The sequence below is a fragment of the Numenius arquata genome, chromosome 2 (assembly GCF_964106895.1).
Source record: "Numenius arquata chromosome 2, bNumArq3.hap1.1, whole genome shotgun sequence".
Lineage (NCBI taxonomy): Eukaryota > Metazoa > Chordata > Aves > Charadriiformes > Scolopacidae > Numenius > Numenius arquata.
The window spans coordinates 96,484,666-96,502,192 of NC_133577.1; the positions used below are offsets into that span (position 1 = coordinate 96,484,666).

At 34.6% G+C, this 17,527-nt stretch overlaps 1 protein-coding gene across 4 annotated transcripts in view; it reads right to left on the reverse strand.

The window, feature by feature from the left end:
- The window catches only part of USP15 (ubiquitin specific peptidase 15), a 66,625-nt gene that overhangs the window by 39,168 nt on the left and 9,930 nt on the right, over nt 1-17,527 (reverse strand). For 3 of the 4 annotated variants that reach the window (XM_074168270.1, XM_074168272.1, XM_074168274.1), the window contains exons 2-4: nt 11,636-11,763; nt 6,998-7,128; nt 4,214-4,340 (exon numbers count right to left, since the gene is read on the reverse strand). In XM_074168270.1, the coding sequence (XP_074024371.1) occupies nt 4,214-4,340; nt 6,998-7,128; nt 11,636-11,763 (386 nt within the window). Of the gene's footprint in view, nt 1-4,213; nt 4,341-4,983; nt 5,029-6,997; nt 7,129-11,635; nt 11,764-17,527 lie in introns of those variants that run through there. The other variant, XM_074168273.1, reaches the window with a different exon arrangement.

Consider the following 17,527-nt stretch of genomic DNA (forward strand, 5'->3'; position numbering starts at 1 on the left):
CAGGAGGTACCTAGGTACCCATCTACTAATTTCTGACAGTGTGGTAACACAGGAGTGTGGGTGGGTAGGGAATGACTAGAAGTGAGCCTGGCAGCAAAATCAGGTGCAGGGAGTGCAAGTTATTCTGTTCCTCTCCCTAAATCAAATCCTTCTTGGTTTTCACTCTTCTACTACCCATATCCCAGTTCAACCACAATACACGTGCATAAACTTTAATTTACACACTCATAGAAATTAAAGACTACTCTGTAAAACTGAAGCACATGAATTTATTTTAAAAGGATGATGCAAGATTTTATGTCCCTATAGGATTTGACATAAAAAGGTCTACCAGCTCCAACTCTTCCTGACAGAAATATAATCAGTGTTACATAATTTTAAGGTAGTATAACTATGTATATAACTGTGCAAAAGTAGAGTCTATTAGAGAGCTATTTCATTTGAATTAATACAGACAGTGCTATACCATAGCTATACCTCACTTAAATTTGTTTGGTTTTTTTTTTGTTTTTTTTTTTTTAAATTGGTACATTCATAAAGCCCCAAGGCAGCCAAGTCTCATAACACAGAAAACAAAACAGAAGTCAAGAAACGTACAGTTTATCCCTGATAATCACCGAAAAGACAATTATAAAAATGGGTACTGTAAGCTCTTTGAGAGACATTCCCCTGAAGTCTCAGGATAAAATACCACTGTGTCAGCTCCTCTAGCACTCCCCTTGCTCCCTTTTACTTAAGATTATAATTTTCTCTTCCACTATGTTAAATATGAAAAGTCAAAATTAGACCTGAAACTTACAAGTACCTTGTAAAAATCCAGCCATTGGCTTGAGAAATGCATGACAACTGGCCAATATGATATTTGTAGGCTGAATACAATTTCCTCCTATACTAGTTAACACATATTTTAGTATGAAAGTAAGTGTTAGACTGGATCATCTGTTTCTGTAATAGGGATGATATGTAGGCAAGGTAGGTGCTATAAACAAGGCAACAGGCTGTTACTTGATTTATTGAATTTAAAAAAAAAAATCATGTACTGTCTGAATCAATTCTCAGCCAATGATTTCAAATAACTATATTTGAATGTAAGAATGAATCTAGTCCGCAACAATCTTCCAAAAATATAATCCATATTTATCAACGACTTTCACTAAAAGGATTTACAAAAGATATTTTTTCATTATCTTATTGATACCATGACAACTACTTAGTTGAGCATTGCAGCTCATATTCTTTGCAAGTACTAAGTTAACATTTACTGTGTTAACTTTTAACATACGGCAGCTTCACTAACAAAAATGTTATGAGACTGGAAACATCAGTTCTATCAGATGACTACACATTATGCCCAAGACTCTGGGAAGAGCATGTTCCACTTGACTTTTATGCTAATCTTGAGACTGTGAAACTAAGGTTCTTTTACATACTTCCATGAACATAACCAATGCACACTTTATAATTCTTCCCCCTACCCTCCCAGTAAGTGTCACTGAAGTGCGGCTTGTGATCTAAAGTGAAAGCACCTGTTCCAGTATAAATGAAAATATTACATTAAAATAGGTATAGTCTGAGGCAAATTATGTATGGGGTTCTCCTCTAGTAGTGTTATACACATCCCATGTACAAGATGATTAGTACTAGGGTGAAGTCTAAAAGAGACAGGAAGATTTATCTTTTAAAATGCCTTTCATTCCATCAGCTATATAGGCACAATTTGAGACAGTTCAATTTGAGAGTTAAAGATTATGGATCCTATATAGGATACATCCTGTATCGTTGAAAATCAGGTAACTCCTCCAAAAAAAACCCAGCTGCATGATTTAAGTACTATTTTGCAAGACTACATGGAAAAGTCTTGATGAAATGCCGGAGAAGTTCAGTGGATCCTAATGCAAGTACACCTTGGCTCCTAACGGTATAGGGCTCTCACAAATACTGGCTAAAGGAAACTGCAGTAAAATGTTAATCTGTACTATGAAACAGTAATCCCAGTTTCTTAAAGAAGGAAAAGGCTAGTCGCAGATCCCAGAATAAATTGTCCTCAAGGGTGGCAAGTTTTACATTCTTGTATTCTGCAGCAAATTAAAGGGAAAGATGAATCAAAGCCATTTGCCAAGATAATTTACTAGTAAAAGTCCGCTAGATGCAGAGCTACTGGTGTAATCTTCCACAAAGGTTATCACCTCAGTTTTGGAATTGTTTTTATGGCATTGCAGACACAACCTGACCCTATTCGTCCATAACAGAGGCTACAGACAGTCTTTTTGTCATTTTGTGGTTTGTAAACCTTTCAAATAAACGTAGAAAAGGTCTACACATTAGCTGATGACTTAATTTTATCATACTTTCATATGATTAAGACTTTTGAATGGATCAAGAACTCATTTTCACTCAAGCACAAGAATTAAACACACACCTGCCCCAAAGTAACTCAACAATCAGTCTCAATATGCACTGACTCCAAGGCAAGAGTCCTCAATTGTAAGAGATTCCCAAGATGGTCCAAAGAACACAATAGCTGTTTCCAGTATCACACCAAGAAAAAGGCTGTCATTATTATGTCTGCCCTTTAGAATTATTTTTTCCTACCTTGTACTAACTTATTGACATACAGCTTAGCCTAGTTTCTACTTGACTGGAAAAGCACAGGCATTCCAGGAATATCACACATTTGAAGATTGGTAGGTGAATATTATATTGTGCTCAGAGTATTTAAGGTGCTCCAAAACTTTCTCTGTTTACATGAATTAAGGAAGGTCTTATCTTCATGTTTTGAGGGCAGTGAATATAATCAGTGATGGTGGGTAGAAAAATTAAAACTTCTTGAAAGGACCACAGTAGCCTTACTTTAGCGAGGCTGATACTGACTCTTTTGTACTACAAGTCTTCTGCAACCAGAATGAAAATGCATCCCTTACTGGCATATTGCAAGGAAGGGTGAAAATTAATCAAGATGCCTCACTTCTGGGCAGAGAAGGAAAATATCAGAAATTCATCCATTACCTATAAATCCAATGATACAATTAAATTCAGTATAGCTGCAAAATAGCTTGTATCTGGTCCTCAGGGAAAGATAATGTTAAATTGGTTTTTCTAAGTTTCTGGGCTTGCTTAGAGAATAATGAAGTACATTTTCACAAGTTAAACCAGCTCTCAAAAAGGCCAATTAACGTAGAACACTGAAGCCTTGTTTCAAGGACAAATTTCATAATTTTTAACTATTTATTCTAATACAAGACGACGATGACTTGTTTAACTCAAAGATTAAAATTTAACAACCTAAAATGATTCTGTTTTTAAAGCAAGCAACCTGCAATGTATTAAAGGGTAGCAAGTATAAGTCACTACCCATAATGTAAAAAGAAGCAAAACCTGAAAAAACTACATTGCTGTCAAAGAATGTAAACAAAGAGTAATGGCTGTGCATAAAGTGCAAGGGCGTAAAGTACAATTCTGAAGGCACAAATAGGGCTGATTGAAAGACTCTTATCTCAGATACACACACATAAATACACCAAAATTTGAATTTATATGATCAGCAATATCTTTGCATATGTTCTGATTGTTATTTTCAGAGACAAATACATGTTATCGAAATAGGGTTTCAAACAATGACACTATGTTCAAAGAGGAGGCAAAATAACTACAAATAAAGATAAGTGAAAGGCTTAATACAGGACTCAGTTACTGTAAAAGATAGTGCCTGGCCTGCCACTTCACAAGCCAAAGAATACTGCCTTTTGTAGGTCATTAAATCATAAATTCAATCCATTCTTGGGTTTTGTAATATACCCTTCTCTTTATACATCGGACAAAAAAATGTTGGCTAATGAAAGACGTGAATGGAAACACAAGAAAACATATATTTCTTACACACCAAAAACCAAGAAAAAGCACTATGGAATTCCATAAAGATAATGAAAAATATCACACCATACATTTCCTGAAAAGTGCAAACCTCTAGAGGTAACACAGATGCCTAGATAATAAAAACATACCTTTAAAAAAAAATATTAAAAATTCTAAATACTCCAAATCATTTATCTTTAATTTTTGATCCAAACGAGACCAGTCCCATCCTTTTTAATGGTTGCAATACCCATCTATCATTTTACCTAGAGACTTATTTACTCAGAACTTGCTACCATGTACTATTTAAACACAAGTAAACAAGTAACAATCATATATTGTTAAAAATAGTTGTGCATACCTATTGTATCAGCTTTACTAAATCTTCGTGTGACAACATTGTTCATATTTCCATTTTCACAAAGCTTTAATTCTGTTAGATAGACTTCTACTTTGCAGTGCTTTACAAACATACCCTGTTCAACGACCTGAAAAACAGATTGGGATCAGGTATGAGTCCAAATATGTTTTCATATACATACTTCAAAATATTTTTGAGAAGTCTTTAAGAAACCGAAGTTCGGGGAATGTAAGACACTTAATAAATGCCAAAATGAGAACTAAATTTCTCCATAACTTTTTAGAAATACAGTAAACTAAAAAGTAATTTTTTTCCATGATGATGTCGTCTTACTTGTGTAAGACCATGGCTTTCAAAGTGTGAAGTACAATGGAAATCACAAATATGCACACTTAACCAAAAGATAAGATATTTGATCAAAAGATAAAACACCAAGTTACTTTTATTTCAAAACATATTTGCTGTATGCTACTTCCTCAAAACACAGAGGAAGTTTTCATTAGTTTTCACAGTTAAAGCATACTTATCAAAGACAGAAAACACACTACTAAAATCTGGATATCACATTTTAAAACAAATCCTGTATTTAAACAAGACCTAGAAATCTTTCACTTATATTCTGATAATGAATACATTCATTTGAAATTTCACCTACTCATTACAGTTGCTCATTACATATTTATTTTTGTAACACCTATTACAAAATAGCTAAACATACAGGCTTTTTTTTTTTATAAAAGTAAAATGTAGAAAGAAATATTCAGGGTCACCTCTTAAATGTTTTTCCCTTTGATCTTCCAAAGTGTAACTGCAGTACTTAGTCATGTAGACTGTTCCAAAAATAGCCATCAGCCTGATATGTGATACTTCTGACAAATACGGTAAAAAAAACCCACAAGCTAGCAGCTAATTGCTAGGAGAGATCTGCTATCTGCTGTACAAATATAACTTGTATGCATGTGCCACAGGAAAAAAAAATTGTGAATGATTTCATTGCTGTTTGCCTTAACTTTAATGACTGACAACCATGACATTTAAATAAAAATGCGTCTTAGTTTGATCAGCTTAGTAGGGTTTTCGGCTACTAGAGTAACAACAAAACAGTTGCAGTAAACAAAACTGTGCAGTATGGCTAAGACATTTCTGAGAATAAAACTGACACTGTAGTGGTAGTATCACCACATCCTATTAAATAAATTCATAATGTTATTTGACATGGATCAAGTACAACTTTGTACCAATTTAAAATTTGGATCCACATTTAAAATAAAAAGTTGATGCAACGAAGGGGATGAAAGAAAAGTATCATCCTACCTCTATGAAAAAACATTAAGGTAGACAGGAGAATCGTGAACAAATGACCAAAGCATCAGAAAGAAAAATTCTGAACCAGAATATGCATCTCGGAGGATAACTACTGATCATATTGGCTTAATATACCGAAGCTATGCCAGTTTACCTGACCAGTCATTACACTCCATGTATTTTTCCAGTTAGTTCCTTCGAAGTAGAAGGCAAGTTACTCATTTCCCTTCTCTCTCCTTCCATTTTCCCCCCAAAGTGAAAAAATTACAGAACTTTTACTTTACCGTGATGATGGAAGAGCATTCAGTTTGCTGAAATCCATCTTCAGGAAAAACAGTAACAAATTGATAACATATATCTTTAAAGAAGGAGAGCCATTTTAATGGATTTCAGCTCTTAGAGAACTAGAGAAAAAGAAAGAGACATTCCAGAGATGTCTCTTTACAAAAAGATCTCCCTTATTTTATTAAAAAGAATGTTAAAAAAACCCCAACAAACTACTTCTATTGCTGACCAAATGAATCTTGAGGACACAAAATTTTGTCGATAGCTAAATCTGGCATTTGTTTGAAAGGAATGCACTTCAAGTGAGCAGCCAGCATGCACGGAGTTAGACCATACTTATGTCGTAAGAGCCAAGAATAGTTATATCACAATACTTTTTCAGCACTTTTTCAGGAATAAACAAAGATCCCTGTACCTGAAAGAATACACCCTAATGGTCAATTTGGAAATGGCAAACACATCAGAATGTATTTTAAAACTTAGGTAGTTCAGTCCACTAAGGATGCAACTGTAATCACTAACCTGAAAATCTTAAGAAATAATACAAACAAAAAAGATTATCTGATCAATAAACTGGTAAAATGTTGTATCACCTTGATAATAAGGAGGGTATGTGCTGGAGAAAAAAAAAAAAAATTAAGATCAAAGATGTTAATTTTTTAAGTATGTCATAGTGATGGAGGGGCACAGTATCCACCATATCATGGACTACTACTTGTATTGAGGTAAGCTTTTTGCTTAAAGAAAAAAATCCCTTAGCAAGCTGCTAAATGTAGAAGACTGTGCTTATCAGAAAAGGAGCTACCAATTACTCTGCCAGTGTTAACATTATTAGAGCTAGGCTTTTCACTAATAAAGTCAATACAGTTTTAGGATTTTATACTTAATTACAAAATCATTTAATAGACTTGGAAGCTTCTAAAGCAAGTTCTTCTTGAAATATTAGAGGGCTTACTTCCAGAAAAAAAAAATTAAAGTATTATATCCTTTGCATCCTCGTTTCTCAATATTAAAAACTTAACCCTCTAAAATCTGAATAAGAATTAAACATCTACAAGCAACTAAAGCAGGAGTTGTCTATATGATTATTGTAGGCTAGGACTTAAAATCTTCTAATAAATTCCTGTGCAGCTCCTGCATATTTGCAGGACTATATCTGAATCATACTCATCTTAGTGGGTAATTTAAGAGTACCTTGCGTGCTATTGGCTCTTGACCTTCCATCAGTGTGTACCAGCTAACTAGCCTATTCCAGCCTTCAGTTGGCAAAAGGATGTAGTCCAGCTCATCAATGAGATGTTCCTTGAGAGACTGAGAATCACCATCTGTAAGAGAAAGATATTTTTACTTGAATACTGTAATTCTGTTACTTGAGTTTTTAATGTAACATTTTTCATATAAATAGCAAAAAAAATATTTTCTGAGTCAGAATTATTTTATTGGTATTTAGGCGTTGAAAGCAAAACTCTTCTGAAACTATTTGCAACCTATCCAGTTCGTGCATAGCACACCTATTACAGGTAGTATACCTACACTCAGGAACCCAAGTGACAACTCCATATCCTCATGCAATCATAAGCGTCCAACTTTTTATCACACACCATCATAGCCTTCAGAGAAACCAATCCATTTCTCCACCCACTTTGCACATTTTCCCCCATCACCATGGATACTTCCATTTCATGCTACAGTTGCATCCTTCGCTGAAAATGCAGAAATGGGTAGTTACAGTAGATCCAAGATAAAGTTCAAAGTCATTTACTCTATGTCAGACTGGGAAAATAGCATGGTACAACCCTCCTACTTAAAGGATCCTACATGCTCTGGAAACACAGTCCCTATAAAATTCTTCACAGGGGCAGCAAGATGCAGCACTTGAAAGAAGTACAACCCAGCAATCTCTTTACATAAGTAGCATGTTTTTAGCTTTGGTTCAATACTTATTACAATACTAAGATAGCAGCTATCCTATATGCGTAAGAGGTGATTCCAGATCCAAGGCACTGTGAGCCTCAGATGATCAGGGCAGCTGTCTTTCTGTTTGGAAGTACCCAACTACAGGCCAGCAAACATCCCTCTGTACAGAGGGAGATCAAACCGGGAGACCCACACATTCAGCTCCAAAGAATGAATCAGGATGACACTTAATGAAGTATGAAAATAAACAGACTATGTATAAAGAATAAATATACTGTAATAAATACACAGTCTATTTATTTTCATTGTGTGAATTACGCTACACAATTAGACCGGAGCATAAAAGTCACCTTAAATAACGTCAAATTGCTTCAAGTATTGGCCTTCCTCTTGATTTTTTTTTTTAAGTAAAACATGTAAGCAAAACAAATACCGTTACCTTTAGTTTTCTGCAAGGACAAAAATATGTGCACACTATGTGCATATGAAAAGCACTAAGGTCCTCTCGCATTTCTGTACTTCCCTTGTTTCTGCTTTGTACAGATTGAGCAAACACAGCATAATGTGACTTCAATTAAAAAAAATTATCCTGAGCATTAAAAAGGAACATTTAAAAAGTAAACGTCCTTTAATAATAACTCGGCCTTTTTTTTTTTTTTTCTGTGTAAGAAATTAACAAAATATGTTTCAACACGATCTTTTCTGTAGAAGGCAACACTACTGAGGACATTTAAGAGATCTGTTCACTTCTTGGTGGGACGAGTAAACAAGATGCAGCTTACCAAGACTTTAGAAAACTCCCTACTCTACCTGCACTTGCAGCACCTTCAGTTTGTTTAAAGGTTTTGTGATTTTAAGGGAAAATATGGGAAAAAAGCAATGGTTTTTGCTTTAATCACTCAAATGGTGGAAATAAGGGCAAAGAAGAATGCACAGCTTTTTTCTACTCCTGTTATCACTGGTGTTGACTCCCTCTTTCCTTCTCCAGTTAAGTACTTTCATGTCTGAGCAAAACATGGGAGATGTATAATGTTCTCAGTTCATGTACTTCAAGTGTGCAATACTTGTTAGTACCATTAGCTGCTCAGACACAGCGAAAAGATACTGTTCCCATAATATACAATCTGTGCTGTTTAGAGATTGTTTACATGGATTTTCTCCAAAAACACTTGCAAATGACTTAGTAGGAAGATTAACATCTCAGTGAACATAGAGGTAAGTAAGAATGTAGTTCTTTATGGAGATAAATATAATTAATATGACCTAATAAATGAGACTTCAGTCAATGCACCTGTTCAAGAAGTGCTTTCCTTTCTTCCCCCCTCAGGTTGTTTCATCCTAGCTAGGAAAGTAACTATTTTCAAGAGTCAAAGTTTGGTTCAAAAGTGTCTTGACTGATTAGGAAAAAAATTCACGAGCTACATACACAAAACGTGCTGAAATCATTCATGACATGCATTATGGATTCTTACTTGGCTCATTCAACACTATGCATATGGTGGTTCCATTATAACTGGGAGCAAAGTGTGGGTAGCAATCACTAACACATCTTTAGGACCACATATATCTTTAAAAGGTGGTCAGTGCAGAAGCACAGTATGAAATATTGCTATAGGAGTTTATAGTAAGAAGAAAGAATTTGAATTCCATTCTTTCTAATCCCCACAACGTTTCTTCTAGTGTAATTTTTTTCAGAACTTTATTCCATCAAAGAAGTCCTCTAACTCTGACGACTCAGCCTCTCATATGCAACACTGTTTTCTATTATGAACAATCAGCTATTCTAAATGACCACTTCCTTGTGCTTGCTTTAGTAACCTAAAGTTGACTATCTCTCTCTTCTTTTGAAGATGGTACACGTGCATTTCATTACATTCAACAACATTTTTTGCAGATGTTGAGAATAACTAAAATCTCTACCTGTTAATTTTCACTGCTTTCACTTCATTCAAATGTTGTAGAAATAAGGGAGCAGCATTTAAATAATATCAGCAGAACATACTGCTTCGGTTTCCTGGAATCACTCTTTCTTGTATTTAATAATAGTTTTCCTTATCACTGCATTATACTGCAGAATATCTCAGAAAGCATGCCCATTTTAGATTATTTTATTCTTTAAATCAGATGCAAATTTTCAGACTTAACACTTAAGGAAAACAGTATGAGAGCAACTAGTGCATATTATGTGCCACAGACAGGATTAAAACCCAGGCATTTTCACGTTCAATTTATGCTACATAGGAAACCTAGTACAGAGATTGCTGCTTTGCAGCAGGTGAAGGAGACAGCTACTATCTGCTGAGCACTAATGCCTTTAATTTTAAAACTGCCTTCATACCGAACAGTAGATGTCAGACAGTAATTGGATGCATGGTATCACTGCCAATGCAGAGCCATAGTCTTAGAACCATGAATGAGCAAAAAGTGAAGTTCATAAACCCCGATGCTGTGTTTATTTTGAAAGGGGTACTGGCAGTGTCAAAATGATAGTATACAGGTTTTCATGAGCTTTTAGCAAAACATCTAATGTGGGGTTAGCTGTCCAAATCTAAAGTCAATACAGGCTTCATATCCACAGTATCTTCAAACATAACCTGAACATGTATGTAGATCAAGTTATGAATAATACAGATCAACTGAAACAGTGCTTTGCATATTTAGAAATCATCTTTTTTTTTTTTAAGTGGGGAGATGCAGAGAGAGAATAATCTGACACTGCCTCATTGAGGATAAAAAGATCTTGCTACATCTGGTTTTAACTGAAAAGCATCACCTGAACATACCCATCACACTGCAAGATTTACTACAAGAAGGTATAAAAGATCTAAATCCTCACATTTCAGAAAACAAAACATATCACTTATCTGGAGCAAAAAGACCTTTAAGTTTGTGGATGGAAAAGATGATGTTACATAGATGTATATGACAATACAGTACCTTCTTCAAAGGCACTGACACTAGTCAGTGTCAGACATGCACACTCACACTGACAACCAGTGCAACATGGTATGACAAGTCCTATGAAAGAGGCAATCATCTTTAACTTGTAAAATAATGAGATATTAATTACAGTTGAGAAGTTTTAAATTAATGAAGTCAGAGTTCATCATAAACCCTGTGAAGCTGTAAAAATTTGTCTTATTATGTGCAAACAAATTATGCAGTGCTATTACATTACCTGTAACTGCAAAGAAGGAAAACAATTATTTGCTAGATTTTGTATCCTCTAGGTTTTGCAGATTAAATATTAATGGCTCTAATGGTATTTCAATACTGGACATTAAATATAGAATTTGACCTAAAGATTAAAATATCTGGGAAAGTATTCTGAGACCTGTGTCCATGAAACTGACTACAGTTTAGTAAAAATCAGTCAGTAGTGAGTAATTATAACAGTGACAGAGTTTAACCATACGTAGAAGACCATAAAAAAATTAGGAAATTATCCTCTGTTATTTCAGTCTACTTTATATTAGCACTGAACTGCATAATACCTCTTCAGTTGTTCCAGAATCAAAGTAAGGGCTTGGGGCTCATTTACAAAAAGAAATCTTAGAGTTCAACTTAAAAGATGGTATTTTAAAATCAATCAATTTAATTAAGCTAAAAAAAATCTTAGTGAACTCAGGCTATTTGTCAACTTGACTAAATTTCAGCTCCCAAGATATCCCAAAATATGACCATAAACCAGTAATTTGTACATTATTAAATATGCTGTTACTGTTGTTAAGAAGTCTCAATAATTTTACTTATAAAGTTGTGATTTGTTAGGGAAAACTGTTCCGGTTCCCTTGTCATGGTCTGAAAACAAACAAGAAGTTTCACCTTCATAAATGTTGAGACTCATTTGCACAATCTGTGACAAATTTGTACTAAATGTTAGTATTGGCTTATTACACAATCAGAAGCACTTACCTTTGAGAAGTCCAGAATTATCAATAGGACCAGGGTACACATTCTGATCTCCCATTTGGTATTTGTCCCAGCTGTCAAAACCAACATATTTTTTCCACTGTTTGAACCAGCGACTATCCACTAGATACCTTAAATAGAAGCAGACATACAAGTTAATTATTGGCATGCGACTACTTCCTACAGTACCATAATTCATATTAATGCACTTGCATCCATCAGCCTTGCAAAATGAAGAATGTTTTTCTGTCTGGTCTGCTAACCATTATCAGCATATCCTACCAACAAGGACCTTAATTGTGGGCAATTAAAGATCCCACTAATCACAGTGGCGAAGTACAGTTTTGCAAGACTGCCAATACAGCACATCAGAAGTTGAAGAATGGCAAGTTCAAAAAACATTTCCCTTTTTAGCATGAAATATCATCAGCTTTAATTTCCGTTCTTGATTTGTGAATTCAGGAGACTGAAGTTAAATCTTTATAATTAGACAGCCCTTTAAAAAATGAGAGATAACTTTTACTGAAATATTTTTTCCTGCTGGAATTTTATTTATAACATTCATATGCTAGTTGAAAAACCTTAGAACTCTGGTGTCCTGTCAAGAACCAGAGTCTTCAGTGTTTTCTTCCTTTGAGTCAGCATCAACACATGCAGCAAACGTTCTGCTTTTGAGGCAGTACTAGATGTTCCTCCTACATGTAATTATCAACTTCACACTTCCATAAAAAGGGATCTCTCTAAACTCAGCTCCACAGTATTTCTATCCTGATTAAACTGTTGCCAGCCTGGCTTTTATGAAGTCCAGCAATACCTACATTTTATATCTTTCTGTCCAGAATTTCTTGAAGATTATTGTATCAAATTTGTTCAATAATACTCAGATTTCAATTTTTTTTTTTAAAGACACAGCCTTCATTATGTTTCTTTCCTAAAAGTATCCATCTCCTCCTATCTGGTCTGCACCAACCCTTTTAACCCTTTTGCTACTACCCTAGTATATATATCAGAATCCCACTATCAGGATGAAATGCTGGGTCAAGCTACAGAGATCATAGCTAATCCTCATTCTTTTCTGAGTACTCTTATTTGTAGCATACCAGTAATATGCTATTGAACCTTTAAGAGATATGAAAACTTCCTGGTGATTCAAATACTAGTCTGTTAATACTATAGCTTTATTAGGCAATCGTTCTGTAGGAGTTACTCATGAACACCATAGAAAAACACAGAACAAAAACATTAACACCCACAACACTTGTAACCAAAGGAGTACAAAAACATTGCTTGAGTATACATTTTAATGAATAGGTTTAAAAAAATACATTAGCCGGGCCTTAAATTTGTGCTTCTAAATGATGTAACTACAGCAAGAGCTAACAAACCTAATATACACGTCTTGACTTATTTCTTCTTCTCAAGTCCAGTTTTTCTCTCTAACACACACAGATCAAGCCTGGAGTCAGCCTCCAGAAGCACTGCTAGCAAACCTCTGGTAAAGAAGGAAATACTACTGAGTAATACTCAGTAACTGAGATCCTTTGCTGTCAACGGATCAGCCTCTTTTCTCAATAAGCACCAATTTTTCAGTTTCTACATAATGTGCTCTTAAATGTGTGAATTTATAGGTAAAAGTCCTTTGGAAAGGAAGAGAAAAAAGGCATTTAGAAATCTATACATAAGATAACAACAGGCTTTTAGATGCTTACTTCCCCTACAATCCTTCAAAGACATCAAAGACCTACGTCTCAAAGGCACCTTTAAAACATCTATGACAACAGCATCCTAATTCATATGTTAAACAGTCTTGATTCAAAATACCATTACATCAACAGTAACAATGAGTTTGTGAACAAATTACTAGCCTTAGCTTGTAACTACCCTAAGCAAACAACATAAATAGCAAAGGCAGAGCTGTGTCTCAACTGCTACAGAGGCAGTTCTGCTAGTTCTAACCTTTGGTTAGGGACCAAATTTCTCCCTTAACTGCATAAATGCCAGCCATACTCTAACGCAGGTACCTTGACCATCTCACAGTGTAACACTTGATCTCATATCTCTTCTACTATCATAACCTGCTGCTCAAGAGTCATCAATTACTACAGGTTGCTATCTCTTCTGAAATTGTTCTGTGCACAACTTTGTCCTTGAACTTGCAACACAATTTATTTCTTTCTGAAATTTTAAACACTTCAAGCAGTCAGAAAACACCCTCAAACCGCTTTTATATGAATTATATATGAAAAAAAATTAGTTTTAAACACTATTAAGGAAATGTATATGAAAGGTATTTTCTTGCAAAAATGTCATTTTCCACTCTTACCAACCTCAGAAACAGACAGTGATTTAACAGGGTGTTTTGGGCACAATGCATCCCACCAAATCCGTAACGAAACAGCATGGTTTGAAGTCCTACTACAGAAAGATGATATACTTCACTATGATTTTACAATAGTGAATCATTCTAAAATAGCCTGGCCCAGCACTGATTATTTCTGTTTTGTGGCAGAACTTCCTTGACATGTTTAATTTTGTTTAGAGCATGTTTAGAATGTAGTAGCAAACAAGACTGGAGAGGGCTAAGCTGCACTAAAGATGGTGAAATTTAGGATAAAACACAATAAACAGATAAAAATGCAAGCTATTACAATAATAAACAGATTTAAGATTTATTAATGCTGAAAACAAGGTAAAAATTATTTAGTTCAAATCTGAGTAAGTTCCAGTCCCACACACATTTCACATCAAACACATTCAGTTAAAATACTGATTTCTTGACCACTTTCCATTGCCTATACTGTTCAGTGAAGTTATAAGAACTGCCCAACAAAGCAATGAGCTTCTCAAAATAATTCAGATCTTTGTGTACAGAAAACCTCATTTTGCAACACAAGAAAGTATCCAAGTAAAGCCTGTCTTACGTAAAAGCCTTTTCTGAACCTAACTTTTCAGGTTCTCCTAACACTGTAGCAGATTTAATGATCGCTGCAGCAAAACCTATGAAACCACAAACCTCAAACTGTTATGAAATTACATGAGAACCAACTTCAACTATCAAAAATGAGCAGCTTGTGAAAACAGGCATATAATGTGACTACCTACATGTAATTTAAAAATTGGCGTTATCATTTGTTTCAACAAGCATTCCACTAAAAAAAAAAGCCCAAACGAGCATGACTTTTTTTTTTTTTCAAGTATCAGATGAAAGCAAAATATAAACATTAAAACTTGAAAAGTCCCTTCAAAACACCATGTTTGCCATAATGCAATACATAGAGGAAATGAAGCAACATCATAAGAACTCCCCAGTATGCTTTAAAATATTTGGTATGTTTGTTACTGGAAGCTTTCCATTATACTTTTACCATCACAAAGTCCTCTTAAGCAACACAGCAACAGAAGGACAGAGAAAACTTAAACAAAGTATGTTTAAATTTTACAGAGATAACACGTGTTTCCTTTTCTACAATCAATAGTCAGACTTAGATTATCTATCTTCAGATGTGATCTGGTTCAATGAAGACAAGAATACTTTTGGAGGTACAGACTCAACAATGAATGCAGAAAGGTTTTGAAGTGTTCGGTGTAACAGATTCTCTATCCAATTCATGTCCAAGATATGCCACATTAATCTATTACCCAGAAATAGGAGGGGGGAAGAGAATATAGCAGACAGAAGCCTGGAATAGGCAATTTAGTCTATTTAATTTAAAGACCACATGAGTAGGAATTTAAGAATTCAGTGAACACCAAAATATAGTCCACTTGAAAATTAAGAAAGAAAAATCAGATCTCTACAAACAAATTTTCACTGAAAAATAACTGTTGCAATTAAATGAGTGTTATCTTCCATTTCCTGGAAGAGAAAAACAGACACTAGACTCAGCCCTGGAAGTTTGAATTGGTATGACCATGTTAAATGAAGTGACTTTATTCTACACAGAGCTTATTTAACTGCATATAGAGTCTGATATTAAAGATAATTTTTCCTTTACCCTGAGTCTGTCAGAACAAGCCTGATGTTACTATAACTGAATCACTGGTATTTGTGTCTTTTCTTTTTAAAGTACAAGTAGCAGCAGTTCTTCCCACATTTGCAAAAAATCCAGTTCTTTCACTCTGCCTGTATAAATCCCAATTCCTTTTGCAACAGCCTCTTAATATTTGACTTATTTCTCTTTAATAAATGAAAAAAGGGATATCAAGTTTGATTAATCTGACATGCCCTTGCCTTTTGCTTTATACACAAAATTTTCAGCTTTATGAACATACTCAAGGCTAACAGTGTTCTCACCTTTCTCCTCTGCTGTGGCCATCCAGCATTACTCTGTATCGTTTTACACAGATATAGGCAAACTGACCATTGTTTTAATTAATGCTTAACAAATTACTGCTCCTGTAGAATCACATTTTTTCTAGTGCTTTGTGCTAAATGTCTGGTCATACACCAGTAACAGTGATTTATAGAAAATTTGGATGATTAGACTTAACAGTGCAAGAAAGCTTGGGGTTCACTGTTCTAGATTTTAAATGTTCACCATTACCTACTTCAGCACTTCATCAACTTTATTCTTCCACATCCAATTAATTTTGCCACCAACCAAATTTTGCCCTGCAATGTCTCTTTACAGCCCTCTCCAACAGAGAAGTTGTAACATTTTTGTTTCCTAACATAAACTGCAAGAACTTGTATCACTTCTCTTCAAATTTAGGAATTTGTACTTACACGCTCAAATAAAAGATTAATATTTCTAACATAAAAAAAAAAGTTGAAAGGCCACCTATAAATTTTGCAAGTATCTAAGTGCGATAAGAAGTAAACAGCATAGTCAAGTACCCTGCCCTGGAAAGAAAACATTGAAAGACAACCGAATCCTAAAAAAAAATTCACATGAAGTTTGATAATCTCGGAGCAAAGTCTGTCCAGTAGTACAATGGAGAAAAACAAAATGAAGAATGTGTGAACACCAAAAATTTGAAAGCTGCTCAAAGCTACTCTGTCTTTATACCTTGTCCTTTCCTGTTTTCTTACTTGAATTCACTGAGTTAGACTTTGTTAGACTGGTGCATTTTGGACATATGGACAACACTGCAGGGAACAATTAAAAAAGGAAGCTAACCGGGTGCAAAACACTATTCTAAGATTGAATTCTGCAACTGCAAAAAAATAAGTTGAAATCTAGAAAGCATAATTAAAACTGATTACTTTCAGACAAATAAGAGCTTACATGCAGTTTTTGCAAGATGCATTCTACTGAAGATTAATGTAAAGATTTAAAAATGGAAGATCATGAAATCTGTGTGTACTCCTGGGCAAGGCTTAACACTTTGCTTAATACTGCTTGTAATACGAAGCAGTATATATCTACCTCTTTGTACTAATTTTTTAAATAGAGTGAACCAGGAAGATCAATTTATTAGGAAAAGGAGCAAATGGGCCACTGCCGGTTCCCAGGATTTCTTACAGACTACTCCATGCTCCAGTAATCAAACCTGAAACAAAACTATTATAGATTCGATACAGTACTATACATCTTACCAGAGGCTAGTGAACTTCCTGCTGACCACAGATTATAGCTTAAAAAGTACTGCCTTACTCACTATCCCAATATTCAGCTCTATAACATCCTTTATAAACAAAGGTAAGCAGGATACTTGTGTAAGTCCAGTAATCAATTTATTTTCTATTTAGAGAGAACTGCTTTTAATTGACTTGGGATCTAGAAAGATTGCTTAGAGTTCTTAATTTAAAGAAGTATAGAATCTTTATTCTCAAACATATATTCTTAAGAGTAAACTCGGTATAACAGCTCAACACAATGTTGAGGTAACACGGATTACATGCAAAAGAAAGACTTGCATGTAATGCATAAATTTACTAAAAGAAGGATTTGG